Source organism: Lampris incognitus, chromosome 8, assembly GCF_029633865.1.
Source record: "Lampris incognitus isolate fLamInc1 chromosome 8, fLamInc1.hap2, whole genome shotgun sequence".
Lineage (NCBI taxonomy): Eukaryota > Metazoa > Chordata > Actinopteri > Lampriformes > Lampridae > Lampris > Lampris incognitus.
In genome coordinates, this window is record NC_079218.1 from 9,030,910 (window position 1) to 9,045,610 (window position 14,701).

The following is a 14,701-nucleotide window of genomic DNA, read 5'->3' on the forward strand; positions in this document are numbered from 1 at the left end:
CTGTCACACCAGCCACCTGCATATCCTCCCTCACCACATCCATAAACCTCCTCTTTGGCCTTCCTCTTCTCCTCTTTCCTGGCAGCTCCATATTCAGCATCCTTCTCCCAGTATACCCAGCATCCCTCCTCCACACATGTCCAAACCATCTCAATCTTGCCTCTCTTGCTTTGTCTCCAAACAGTCCAACCTGAGCTGTCCCTCTAATATACTTGTTCCTAATCCTGTCCGTCATCACTCCCAATGAAAATCTTAGCATCTTCAACTCTGCCACCTCCAGCTCCACCTTCTGTCTTTTCGTCAGTGCCACTGTCTCCAAACCATATAACATAGCTGGTCTCACAACCATCTTGTAAACCTTCCCTTTAACTCTTGCTGGTACCCTTCTGTCACAAATCACTCCAGGCACTTTTCTCCACTGACTCCACCCTGCCTGCACTCTCTTCTTCACCTCTCTTCTGCACTCCCCGTTACATTGGACAGCTGACCCCAAGTATTTAAACTCATACATCTTCGTCACCTCTACTCCTTGCATCCTCACCATTCCACTGTCCTCTCTCTCATTCATGCATAGGTATTCCGTCTTGTTCCAACTGATTTTCATTCCTCTTCTCTCCAGTGCATAACTCCACCTCTCCAGGCTCTCCTCAACTTGCTCCCTACTCTTGCTACAGATCAATGTCATCCGCAAACATCATAATCCACGGAGACTCCTGCCTGATCTCATCCATCAACCTATCCATCACCATTGCAAACAAGAAAGGGCTCAGAATCGATCCTTAATGTAACCCCACCTCCACCTTGAACCCATCTGTCATTCCAACTGCACACCTCACCACTGTCACACTTCCCTCATACATATCCTGTACCACTCCTACATACTTCTCTGCAACTTCCGACTTCCTCATACAATACCACACTTCCTCTCTCGGCACCCTGTCGTATGCTTTCTCTAATCGACAAAGACACAATGTGACTCCTTCTGGCCTTCTCTATACTTCTCCATCAACATTCTCAAAGCAAACATCGCATCCGTGGTGCTCTTTCGTGGCATGAAACCATACTGCTGCTCGCTGATCATCACCTCTCCTCTTATCCTAGCTTCTATTACTCTTTCCCACATCTTCATGCTGTGGCTGATCAACTTTATACCTCTGTAGTTGCTACAGTTCTACACATCGCCCTTGTTCTTGAAAATCGGTACCAGTATGCTTCTTCTCCACTCCGCAGGCATCCTCTCACTTTCCAAGATTGTGTTAAACAATCTAGTTAAAAACTCCACTGCCATCTCTCCTAAACACCTCCATGCTTCCACAGATATAAAATGCACCAACACTGCAGGATAATACACAAACAAGATTTTTCTTTGATTTTCATCTCACTGGATACTTAATTATATTTCTTCCATTTAAAAAAGGGGGAAAAATAACCTTTTGTGTCCTCTTTGGTGATAGCTGAGCTTAAAGAATTAAATATCACTTTTCTATTGTGCCAGTCACCAAATCAAATGCTTTTGCATTTTAAATAAATAATCAATCTATGAAGAAATCTTAATTTCTGACCCAAGTCTTTTCCTCAGTCAAGCAGCAGCAACAAAGAATCAGTAGCAGGGGAGAGAGCTTTGGGTCATGTTCAGTATGGCGGCATTGTTATGTTAACATTTCAAGAGATGAAAACTCATCCTTGTCAAGAGTCATATCTCCTCTACATTCACATATTTTCATCTCTTCATGTTCACAGTTGCTCTGAACATAACCCAGAAAAAAACAAAAAACACTTATAGAATCTTGTAGAAATAATAGAGCAAGAAGTAGAAGAAGAACTAAAAGCAGGAAGCAAAGCATGCTGGGATGACTCACACATGGCCGTACCAGACTGAGAATGTCTGCTGGAAGCCTCCGTCGTAGCCCGGCTCCCAGGACACATTAGCCCAGGTGGAGGAGGCCAACACGTGGACATTGGTGGGGGCGTGGGGGCTTGTGCCTGGATGGGGGGGAAGGCAGGGAGAGAGGAGCCATTTCAGGGCATGTCTGGGACTGAAAGGCTCTGCTGTGCCATTTTTTTTTTAATCTCACTTGTTAACACTAGAACGACCAAGACGGTCATTTTGACCGTTTTGGATTTTTAAAGTTTAAAAAGATATAGACCTGCCGCTCCCTAAAATTGTCTGTATTTGTATTAAAATGAGTTTTAGGGTCAATTGCACACAAAAAAAAAGTTACAATAAGATCTACCTAAAACGACCACGAGCGGTGAAAATGACCGCGCGTAATTTGCGTGTCATGGCGCACGTCATGTCACTATTTATGACGTGTGCTGGTCGCGTCATTTCCTTCGCAAAATCCATCGCTCTGTCCTAGAAACAAACTAGCGTCCTACAGTGCAGAGAAATAGTCTAAACTTGATTTTTGATTATTTTTCCAACATGTCTGGTTACAGATGCTGTTGGACACCAGCGATTTTAAATAGTTTGAAAAATAGTATTAAAGGTGTTAAAATGTTAATTTTGGTGTTAGTTTCATAACAGACATACTAACATATGTAAAGCGTTAATATCTCAACTGGGGATTTATCTTGACAGAATATAGAGTTTAAAAACCATGGCGGTGGTCAAAATGACCGCCCACGGTCGTTCTAGTAGTTTTTAAGTTCCGGTTGTTGTTTGGGACCGTTTAAATGGTTATTTTCAGTTCTTTCTTTACATTTCACATGTTATAGGCCTTGTAACGTTTGTTAGATTAACAATATCTGTTTTGCGTTTTGTTTTTCAGGTCATATTTTCACTTTTTCAATTTTGCTATTCAAGTTCGACCATGTCTTTCTGAAGTTTAAATTGTTTAAAAACAGTATTATAGTTGTTAAAATGTTAATTTTGGTTTCAGTTAGTTTCATAAAAGACATACTAACATATGTAATACATTAATATCTCAATTAGGTATTTATCTTGACAAAATATAGTTTAAAAACCGACGGTCATTTTGACCGCCCATGGTCGTTTTAGGTAGGAGTGAAATCCCGGTCGTTCTAGTGTTAAAGAACTCGTGAAGGTGGTCTGGGCCTGAAATCATGTTATTAACTAGATGGCTACCCAGAAAAAGTCCATTTACAGGGTAAATACCACAGTTTTCTTTTTGTTTTTGTTTTTGGAAACCTCTTGGTTTACTTAGAAAACATAATCTTACAGTTTCCAAAGTGTTGTGCAAAAGAGCTTAAGTTTTGCTTTGCATACATACATATTCACATACACATGGTCGGAACCATACTGCATAGTCTGCACATAGTCAAGTCAACTATATTTGTATAGCACAATACAACTGAATACTGAATGTAGTTTTGCAGCATTGTGGTTATAGTCTGCTTATGTATACCATGTGTATTGATTGCACTGTTCCCGTTACCAGATGTGTTAGCATGTACTTGGCTGCTATTAGTCATTGATAGTTCAAGAAATGATGGCACCAAGACACATTCCTTTATATTTGCTGTTGTACCCAGCAAATAATATATATAACCCTGTTTAAATCTGTTTCTAGATCTGTCTGTCTGTTGGTGCATCCACGTGCGCAGGCATTTAAGCCTGTGTGTGTGTGTGTGTGTGTGTGTGTGTGTGTGTGTGTGTGTGTGTGTGTGTGTGTGTGTGTGTGTGCGTGTGCGTGTGTGTGCATGTGTGTACGGTACCTATGACTAGGAGGTGTGTCCTGGCAGTGATGCTCGTGGCAACGTTGGTGGCAACACACTCCCACTCCCCGTGGTCCTCCTTGGTGAGGGACTTAAACTGTAAGCTGCCTCGGGGCAGAACATTGTGCTTGCTTTTACTTGGCTTCCCTACCTGTCGTCCACACAGAGAGGGAGGTGAGGACAGACAGAGAGAGAGGAGAGAGAGAACGCACCTTTCAAATTTGCACATCATATAATGTGCACAACTTACAGGTCACCCGCAGACCAAATACACAGACAAGCTACTAGAAAATATCTGCACACAAGCCTGCATGTAGAATACAATAACATCGCTTCCAATCCCTATCTAAAATATGAAATTATGCAGAGCAACTAACGAGGAGGATGCATAAGCAATAGCTCATCATGCAGTATTTACTGAGTGAGATTAAAGAAGGATCGCAATCGAGCAAACAACCGAGCAGGCCGAATGTTTTCCCATGATTGCATCTCTTGTAAAGACGTCATTATAAAATGTTGTTAAAATGACTGACAGTAGCCAACATCATTCAACTTTTTCAGTCAACAACAAAGATCCCCAAATGCAGAGAGCGCACTGTGTGTGTGGGGTGACTGACCTTCCTCCATGTGATGTTGGGAAAGGGGTCTCCCTCAGCCTCACAGGGAATGACCAGCTCTCTCCCGGCCTCCTGTCTGTACTCCCCTCCCGGAACCACTGAGAATTTCGGAGGGTCCTGTCCGAGGATGGTAAGGCCCAAATCGGGGGGGGAATAAAATTCAGCGACACTTGCAATAAATCTTAAAAAGTACAACCGCCACATTTTGGCCCGGGGAAGCCTTCATACAGAGTTGTGGCATTAATGGCAGACACAATGTAACTACATTACTAATGAGATGTGATGCTGATTTTGCAAAACACAGAAAGCAGAATAGCTGCGTTGGTTATTGTGAGCGCAGCATACCTTTAGCACCAGGGGGGCTGGAGGGGACCATCCCATGGACCCCAGGGCATTGTAAGGCATGCAGGTGTAGGTACCGAGAGAGTCCTCCGTCACCTCTGCCACACGGATGCTCCCATCGTCCATTTGGCTCCAGCCAGGGTACTGCGGAGGAAGGGGTAGGTAGGGTGGAGGTCGGGGGGAAAGGTCAGTCGGAGTGTGACAATTCGAACCAGTGCGCTGGGCTTATTGTCTTAAGATACGGCTGCATCGATTCAGACAGCTTGTATTGGACAAAAGTTGGGAGGGGGATTGTGGGGGTGGGGGAATCGATGCGGGCTTCAGTGTACTGGTAATGCCTGATATGAAATTTTATTTTACTTTTTTTTTGTTGCATCTATTAATTGCCCCCCCAGGTCAGATAAAATCAACTTTTCGTGTTCCTCTCCCTGGCCGATGGTGCATCACCAAACGATTATAGTTCATAAGTGTGGGCCGAATTTGTGTCTTATAAGAAAGATGGAAAGCTTGATAAAAGTGTGGAAAACCTGCCGAGCAGCAGTGAAATGCACAGGTCGCACCACTAATCTGGTGACCCTCTCCACACCTCGTGATGGACTCATTGTGGGAGAGAGACACAGTGAGTATGTCTGCTACCCCTTTATATAAGCAGACATTTTTCATTTTTTTTAGTAAAAATACAATGTCCCCTCCCCCCTTTTCTCCCCAATTGTATCCGGCCAATTAAACCACTTTTCCAAGCCGGTTGCTGCTCCACCCTCTCTGCCAATCCCGGGAGGGCTGCAGACTACCACATGCCTCCTCCGATACATGTGGAGTCGCCAGCCGCTTCTTTTCACCTGACAGTGAGGAGTTTCACCAGGGGGACGTAGCACGTGGGAGGATCACGCTACCCCCCCCCCCGAACAGACGCCCCGGCTGACCAGAGGAAGCGCTAGTCCAGCGACCAGGACACATGCCCACATCTGGCTTCCCACCTGCAGACACGGCCTATTGTGTTTGCAGGGACGCCCTGTAATGGACTGGTGTGGCCTGTCCAGGGTGTCTCCCCGCCTGCCACCAAATGACTGCTGGGATAGGCTCCAGCATCCCCGCGACCCTGAGCAAGATGAGCGGTTTGGATAATTGGACGGATGTTAACATGGAGTATCTAATTGCAGAAATGCATTTTTTAATACACAGTGGCCCTTTTGAAAGGATTACTTAATTTTCATGTGTTACTTCCAACAAATGAAACTTTAAATAGGAGGTTAATGCCATCCTTTTCTCCCTCTCCCACAACTCGGTTGAGCAGATGCATAGCTATTAGGATTTCCTCTTGCAACCTGTCACAAAACTCCAGCATGACTAGAAATGGAACTGTTTGCACTACTGAGTTGCATCAGATCACAGAGCAATGTGTTGTGTTGAGAAAGGGCTGAACTGAATCGTATCAAACCTTGTGGCAACTTAAAATCTATCTAGATGCATCAGATTGTTGGTCATGTACTGAGATAGAAATCAAATTGGTCTGAAAGGGTGGGCTGCCTAGAATGTAGGATCTAAAATACCTGGTTGCAATAATGACTGGCCCTCACCAATCATCACAACAGCCAATACAAGTGCGGAACAACTTCTCTATTTCTGATGTTAGACTATGACTACAATCTGGGCCAATGAGATTGGAATAAGATGAAAGACTGAGCGTAAGAGCTGAAAAGACCTCTGTGGAGTGTATTTAAATGGCTCTGACATCTCCAAACGTTGGCTTCATCAGAACGCAACCTCCAGCACGCACTGGGCCGATTTGCAGCTGAGTGTGCAATCGCCGGGATGAGAGTCAGCACCTCCAAGTCTGAGGCCATGGTTCTCTACCGGGAAATGGTGGATTGCTCCCTCCGGGTTGGGGATGAGTTGTTGCCTCAAGTGAAGGAGTTCAAGTATCTTGGGGTCTTGTTCACGAGTGAGAGTAGGATGGAGCGGGAGATTGACAGGGGGATCGGTACAGCATCAGCAGTAATGCGAACGTTGTACTGGACCATTGTAGTGAAGAGGGAGCTGAGCCGGAAGGCAAAGCTCTCAATTTACCAATCAATCTTCCTTCTAACCCTCACCTATGGTCATGAGCTTTGAGTAGTGACCGAAAGAGTGAGATCGCGGATACAAGCGGCTGAAATGAGTTTCCTCCGTAGGGTGTCTGGACTCAGCCTTAGAGACAGGGTGAGGAGCTTGGCGAAGAACCGCTGCTCCTTCGCATCGAAAGGAGCCAGCTGAGGTGGTTCGGGCATCTGATTAGGATGCCTCCTGGGCGCCTTTCTTTGGAGGTTTTCCAGGCACACCCAGCTGGGAGGAGACCCCGGAGTAGACCCAGAACTCGCTGGAGGGTCTACATGTCCAAACTGGCCTGGGAATGCCTTGGGATCCCCCAGGAGGAGCAGGAGGGTGATGCTGGGGAGAGGGACGTCTGGAGTGCCCTACCTAGCTTGTTGCCACCACAACCCGATCCCGGAGAAGCGGCTGAAGATGACATGAGATGAGATCTCCAAACATACTTGTAGCTTCAACATAAGAATCAACAAACTTTGTGCCACTTTGAGGAAGTGAGCACACCAAAAGAAAGTCATCAACAACTCACCTTATCGATACGGAGCGGGAGGCCATCTTTCTTCCACTTAACAAGTGTTGCAGGGGGGGTAGCATCTACAGGACATCGGATGAAGCCTGGCAGGCCTATGGCCACGTAGATGACAGGTGGCATGTTTACCACACGGGCAGGGTCTGGTTGAAAAAAGGGGGAGTGAGAAACAAAGCGGTGAGACGTCTCTTTGTAGATTGTGTAATGTACCTTGGGATTATAATAACGGGGCAGGGAAGGTGGGAAAAAAGAGTTTATGGGAAGATGGCTCATTATAAAATGATAGCCTTTGTGAGAGCAGCTGGAGTAGTGTGTGTGTGTCGGTATCTTTTCTCCAACACTAAACTTCAAAAGTTTACAGATTTAGGGTCTAATCTTGAATCCCTTGTACCCCAAATAGAGAAAATAAGAAGTGTAAAAAAATGGACTGATGACTACATTTGCATCATATGGACAAGGAAACCATTTTGACAAGGTCAGAATCCATCCAGCACCTTCTTCATCATCCTTCTTCTTCTACTCTGTATGGCAGGTTTGTAGAACTCGATTTTCAATCCGGATTTTGAAGGTCTCTGCCTCATTTCAAACTTCCCAGCATAGTAACTTGGAATTGACTCGGACTCATACAGTGCATCCATCCATCCAACCATTATCCGAACCACTTATCCTGCTCTCAGGGTTGCGGTGATCCTGGAGCCTACCCCAGCAGTCATTGGGCAGCAGGCGGGGAGACACCCTGGACATGCCACCGGGCCATCACACAGGGCCAACACACACACACACATTCACACGTAGGGGTAATTTAGTATGGCCGGTTCACCTGACCTGCATGTCTTTGGACTGTGGGAGGAAACTGGAGCCCCTGGAGGAAACCCACGCAGACACGGGGAGAACATGCAAACTCCACAGAGAGGACAACCCGGGACAACCCCCAAGGTTGGACTACCCCGGGGCTCGAACGCAGGATCTTCTTGCTGTAAGGCGACCACGCTAACCACTGCGCCACCATGCTGCCTCATACAGTGCAGACATGTATTAATTCTTCAAGACCCGTCGTGTATGTAAGACTAGTGCAGCAACCAGGACACATACCCACATCCGACTTCCCACCCGCAGACACGGCCAATTGTGTCTGTAGGGACCCCCGACCAAGCCAGAGGCAACACGGGGATTCGACCCGGCGTTCCCGTGTTGCTAGGCAACGGAATAGACCACTACGCTACCCGGGCGCCCCCAGCCAGCTATATAGTTAGCCGAGTTTTACTTATGACACTTTTAGGATATGACTATTCCCTGAAACATTATTGCTATTTGCTGGTCCCTTGCCTTTCTCATTGAATGGTAAAGTAAATGGTAAATGGACTGCATTTATATAATGCTGTTCTAGTCTATCGACCACTCAAATCGCTTTACAATGCATGCCTCACATTCACACACACATTCATACACTGATGGAGGTGTCATGCAAGGCCCCAACCTGCTCATCAAGAACAGTTAGGGTTAGTGTCTTGCTCAAGGACACTTCGACACGCTCTTTGCAGGACCCAGGGATCGAACCAGTGACCTCTGATTACTAGACGACGCACTCTACCTCCTGAGCCATGCCGCCCCCAGAACACTGTCTTGTTCTATTTCGTATAAGCTTCGTCCTCTATGGCTACTGCTAGTGGGTTTATCCCTCATGCCCCCATGCAGCACTGAAATAACTGTAGTCCACGCCCACTTAATTGTGGGCCCCACTTACAGCCGCAACTCAACTGTATATCGAATCGAGGCCGTATAATTGGCTCCGCAAGCACTCAAGAAGATTGTACTAAAAAGGAAGACAATGTCTTTAATCAAATGTTTGATGGTGTGTCCAATTGTGTCCTGCTTGGTAAAACAGGATACATTTGGACTTCGACCTGCATGGCCTTGTGAAGGCTGCCCGGGTCTGGAGCACGCCGACCTGGCGCTCACTCCGCAAGTGACGTGCCTTACTTTACACGTCTCCCCCAAGCAGAGAAACAGCTGAGGGCGGACACCTTTGCTGTTGCAGGTGAGGATGTGTGGTCGGTGCATGACATCTTTTCGGTGGACGAAACCTTGGACCTGCCAGATCCATGGGCGAGCTGGAGTTGGATGACTCCGCCCTCTCCACGTCACGGATCACCATGCAGATCACCCCAAGTCTTCCCTCACTTTTCGGGCCATTAAGAGGTATCAGGAAGGGGCAGCAGTGGACCCCAGGAACCTGCGGGCCCCTGTCTCCATGTTTGTGCCCATCACCAAAGGTGGAGGCTTTTCAGAGCATGAATTTCCTCCTGTTTATGCCCTGCAGCCCAGGCTGACTGCCTTTTTTGGGATCAAGAAACAGGCTAGCTTGGTTGTCATTCGGAGGCCGCTACCGCCCTCCTCCAAGACCGGCTGACGGCCCGTTTGGTGGATCAGGCACACCAGTGCTCCTTCCAAGTGTCGGCAGTGGTGAACAACATCTCTTTGTTGGCCTTTTAAGAGACAAGCTGGCTTTCCAGATGCCTGAGTTGCCCCTGAGAAAGTGGCAGAGCTCAGCAAGACCGCAAACACCACATTTTGATGCTGTGTGCTTCTGTTGCAGTCTCTCAGGCCAGAGTTGCAGCATGGCAGACTATGATCCATCAAAATCTATAGCTGCAGCAATCCCCCTTCCCAGAGGCATCGAAGAAGGAGCTGATTAAGGCTCCCATCAGTCCGGATGGACTTTTCGGACCAGAGTTCCAGAACATGGTGACACCATGAAACTGGCTTCAGAGGAAGCAAAGACCGTCAGATGTCACGTCGCCCGGGCTCGTCCGATTGCATGACCTCTACATGCTGGCAATCTGAAGCCCCTGGTTTGTGTGACAGTGTCACTCTTCCCACAGCGCCTGCCTCAGCAACATTCACGCTACTGAACACTCGCTCCTTAAACAATAAAGCACAACTCATCAATCACATCATCATGGACAGGAAAATTGACTTTCAATGCCTAACGGAGACATGGCAAAATCAGCAGGAATTCGTGACACTACAATCCAGCCACACCCCAGGCTATGTGTACATACAGAAACCTTGCTCCATGGGGTTGCGGTGGTGGGTGGCTATTATACAGAGAGCTGACATTCTGGTTAAAGAACTTCCAGTACACAATGTTCTCCTCATTTGAGTTGGTGTTGCCTTCACACTCGCACAGCTTCAGGTGATCCTTGTTTACCACCCCCCCTAAAGCCTCCACTACCTTCATGTCTGAGCTATCTGAGCTACTCACCTCTGTCTGCTCTATGTCTCCATCTACACTCTGTTAGGCGATTTCAATATCCATGTGGACTCTAGTAGCTGCACGTTTGCCGCTGAATTCCTGTCATTACTGGACTGCTTTAACGTCACACAGCATGTTCAAGGTCCTACCATGCCAAAGGTCACACTCTGGATCTGGTGTGCTCTACTGGTACAACTCTCCTCCATTTGAAATGCCTGAACCTTGCCGTATCAGACCATCAGCACACAAAACATAACATCATGTTCAGGAACATCAAGACAGTGAGTGCATCAGCCCTTGCTGACATGATAGTGTCCAATTTAACCTGAGATCCCCCCAACACCATGATGGATGGGCTGGTAGCCAACTATAATGCAGCCTTAACCCTCAGTCTTGACTCTCTTGCCCTCCTCAAATCCCAATCTGTCTCTCCCATCCTGCCCCCTGGTTCACACACCGAACTCCACATCATGAAGGCACTAGAAGAACCCCGCTACAATGCAGCGGTTTGGTTATCCACCCGTCTAAATCTCCCTCCTCTTCATCCTGCAGCTAACTGCCTTCCCCCTGCCCCTAAACCCCCCCACTCCAACTCCATCCCCCAAAATGCTCAGAATCATCTGAAATGCGCGAGAAAGTGTTTTTTTAGCCATTTTTAGAAAATTAATATTTTGCATATATTTATGCATAATTATGCATAATTTTAATTTTCTGGGATTTTTCCCTTACTCTCTGAGACAATACCTACCACCTCCAAAAAGAATTAGGATCATAAGTGCTTCAGTTTTCGGTCCCGCTATCTACACTAACTAACTAACTAACACACACACACACTAAAACAACACACACACACACACCACACTACGGAAATATGGAGTTGATTGATTGTCGACTGGAGAGGCTCTATAAAAGACCTGGCCTCACTGTCCACCTCGAGGCCTTTAAAGAATCACATGAAGACCTATAAAGAAGCTCTCTTCCAGGCCAAAATGCATTACTACTCCACCACGCCAGAAAGCTGTTCTCTACCATCAATCGACTACTTCACTCCCTTGATGCCCTCCACACTTCATGTGCCCCTGACCTCTGCTCCAAGTTCCTGGACTTCTTCCAGGCCAAAGTGGATTCTATCCACCAGCAGCTTCTGGTAACCTGCCCCCTCCCTCCCCCGCATGCGCCTCAGTTGCTGGATGTTGCTCCCCCCGCTGCGTGGCTACCATAAGTGCTGCCTCTCCTCTTTCTCCCCTGTGGATGCTCCTCAAGTTGCTCAGTTGATCACCATGGCCAAGGTTTCCACCTCTTCCCTGGACCCCATGCCCACCATCCTGGTCAAGGCATGTTTACCTAACCGTGTGCCCTATAATTGTGGACATTATCAACTCCTCTTGGAATCTGGCACAGTACCCTCCAGCATCAAAATGTCTGCAGTTACCCCCATCCTCAAGAAGCCAGACCTGGACACAGATGACCTCACTAACTACCGGCCAATCTCCAACCTTCCATTTCTCAGTAAAATCCTGGAAAGAGCAGTTGCGGCCCAACTCCATTAGCACAAGTCCAACCATGAGCTCAACAAACCCCTCCAATCTGTCTTGAGAGCACACCGCAGCACGGAGACTGCCCTTATCAAAATCACCAATGACCTCTCCTCATTGCTGCTGATTCTGGTCACATCAGTTATAATCTGAAAAATGTCTTTCTTGATGAAGGAAAAAAAGCCTGAAATAAATTTCAGTTGAGTGAAATAATGACTTTTACTGAAATGGTACACAACTCCAGTTACGGTCATGGTGATTAATTGGACTTGCACTTTTTTGGGGTCAGTCTTTACATACGTTTTGGCCCCATTGGTCTTGACTCAGACCAGCCCCTCTTAAAGACTTGGTATGGACTTGGGTGGTCTTGACCACAAGGCTACAATGTACTTTGTCATCCTTCGTACAGTTGTAAACTAATAAAAACAACAAAAAATAATAGTTATCATCATCATCAGCTTGTTCATCATTTTGAGTGTGAATAATGCCATATAGTAAGATATTATATATATATATATATATATATATATATATATATATATATATAATATATATATATATCGAACTATGACCAAATCAACTAAGTCTGTTATCCTGGCCAGATGCCCACACCAATTACTCCTCTCCACCCCCCCTCCCATTATTGAATTCTTAATTCTCAGACATTTGATTTAACTGAATAATCTTCTTTAGGCCTGTGAAAGGAGTGCCCAGGTGAAAGGAGTCCGTCCGGTGGAGGAGAAAAATGTGGAAGAAAAAGGAGAGGAGGAGGAGGAGGAGGAGGAGGAAAAATAAGCTTCAACTCCTCCCTTTTAATCCTTCATTATGGAGACAGTGGGAGAGCGTGACGTCCAAAACCAGGTCAGGAGGCGCGCTTCAAAGGATGCGGTGGGTGATAAGAGAGGAGACGCCGCGAGTGAGCGGGAGGCAAACGCTAACAGTCGAGGAGGCGAGCGTGGAGGGGCGTGGGGCAGGTGGTGGGGGAGGGGAGGGGGGGGTCAAAAGCGTGGGAATGAGAACAGGTGAGAGAGACGGCACTGGATGACGTAAGGCAAAGGGAGAGTGGGTGAGGGAGGGGAGACAAAGAGCTCAGAGGAGAGAGGAGGCCGAGCGAGAGTGCAATCGGGAACACACACACACACACACACACACACACACACACACAAAAGCAGGAACAAGACCAAAGAATAAAGAGATGAGAGGAGCTGAAGGATTCAAGAAGAAGCGAACGAATTGAATGAATAAGTGAGCGAGGGAACGAGTGAATTGCGGGGACATTACAGTACGCTGTCAGGCAAACGAGTGTGTGAGTGAGCATCATTTAGAGAAACAACCAGCACGAGAGGAAAGAGATAGCACAGAGTAGGGGAGAAAGACAGAGAGAGAGAGAGAGAGAGAGAGAGAGAGAGAGAGAGAGGAAAGAGATAGCACAGAGTAGGGGAGAAAGACAGAAAGAGAGAGAGAGAGAGAGAGATGAGAGAGAGAGAGAGAGAGAGAGAGAGAGAGAGAGAGAAATGCAGAGGAGGATGGATTAACCACAGTCGCTAACACAACTTTGCACTACACAGCAGCTTTGCTAGCTGGGCTAACCATCCTCTCAGCTCTTCTCATACCCGACAACCCGTCGGCGTATTTGCACAAAGAGCCCGGAGGAACACCACCAGCGCCGCCACAGACGGCAGCATCGGCCAAGTTTCTAAATATAGCCCTCAGACAGCGCTATCTCTCGCCACATTCTGGTTGCCACTGCAGGGACGCCATGCTGAAGTTTTTTTTTTTTTTTTACTGCCGTGCTCTTGCGGGAGAGCGGCAGAAAGGGAGGGACGTAAAGAACTTGACAGAAAAGAGAATAGATGCTATGAGAGGGAGAGATTAGAGGAGGACAAGCCGAGAGAGGAGTGCGCAATCTCCAGAGAGAGGGGGCAGCAAACAAGCAAAAGAGGATGAAACGAGAGGACTGAAAGGGGAAAACTAAAAGGGAGCGAGATGGGGAGGGAGACTGGGAGTGTTGGTGAGAAGAAAGAGTAGGGGAGGAGAGAGAGAGAGAGATGAGTGAGGGAGAAACTGAAGAGAGAGAGAGCGAGCGAGAGACGGAGCAAGAGAGATGTGGAGTGAGGGAGGAATTGAAAAGAGAGAGAGAGACCGAGGCGGAGTGAGGGGAGCTGAAGAGAGAGAGAGCAAGAGAGGGTGGAGTGAGGGAGGAATTGAAAAGAGAGAGAGAGGCAGAGCAAGAGAGGGGTGGAGTGAGGGACAAATTGAAAAGAGAGACAGAGAGAGGCCGAGGCCGAGTGAGGGAGAGACTGAAAAGAGAGAGCAAGAGAGAGGCGGAGTGAGGGAGAAATTGAAGAGAGAGAGAGAGAGGGAGAGGGAGAGAGGCGGAGTGAGGGAGAAATTGAGAGAGAGAGAGAGAGGGAGAGGGAGAGAGGCGGAGTGAGGGACAAATTGAAAAGAGAGACAGAGAGAGGCGAGGCCGAGTGAGGGAGAGACTGAAAAGAGAGAGCAAGTGAGAGGCGGAGTGAGGGAGAAATTGAAGGAGAGAGAGAGAGAGGGAGAGGGAGAGAGGCGGAGTGAGGGAGAAATTGAAGAGAGAGAGAGAGAGAGAGAGAGAGAGAGAGAGAGAGAGAGAGGTAGTGAGTAGTGAGGCGGAGTGAGGGAGAAA

The 14,701-nt window shown here is 47.3% G+C and overlaps 1 protein-coding gene across 1 annotated transcript in view; it reads right to left on the bottom strand.

Annotated features, from left to right (window-relative positions):
• Positions 1-14,701, bottom strand: part of igsf9bb (immunoglobulin superfamily, member 9Bb) — a 198,418-nt gene that overhangs the window by 52,575 nt on the left and 131,142 nt on the right. Inside the window, exons 8-12 of the mRNA XM_056284763.1 lie at positions 7,252-7,394; positions 4,641-4,781; positions 4,296-4,412; positions 3,679-3,829; positions 1,860-1,983 (exon numbers count right to left, since the gene is read on the bottom strand). Of these exons, the coding sequence (XP_056140738.1) occupies positions 1,860-1,983; positions 3,679-3,829; positions 4,296-4,412; positions 4,641-4,781; positions 7,252-7,394 (676 nt within the window). The remainder of the gene's footprint in view (positions 1-1,859; positions 1,984-3,678; positions 3,830-4,295; positions 4,413-4,640; positions 4,782-7,251; positions 7,395-14,701) is intronic.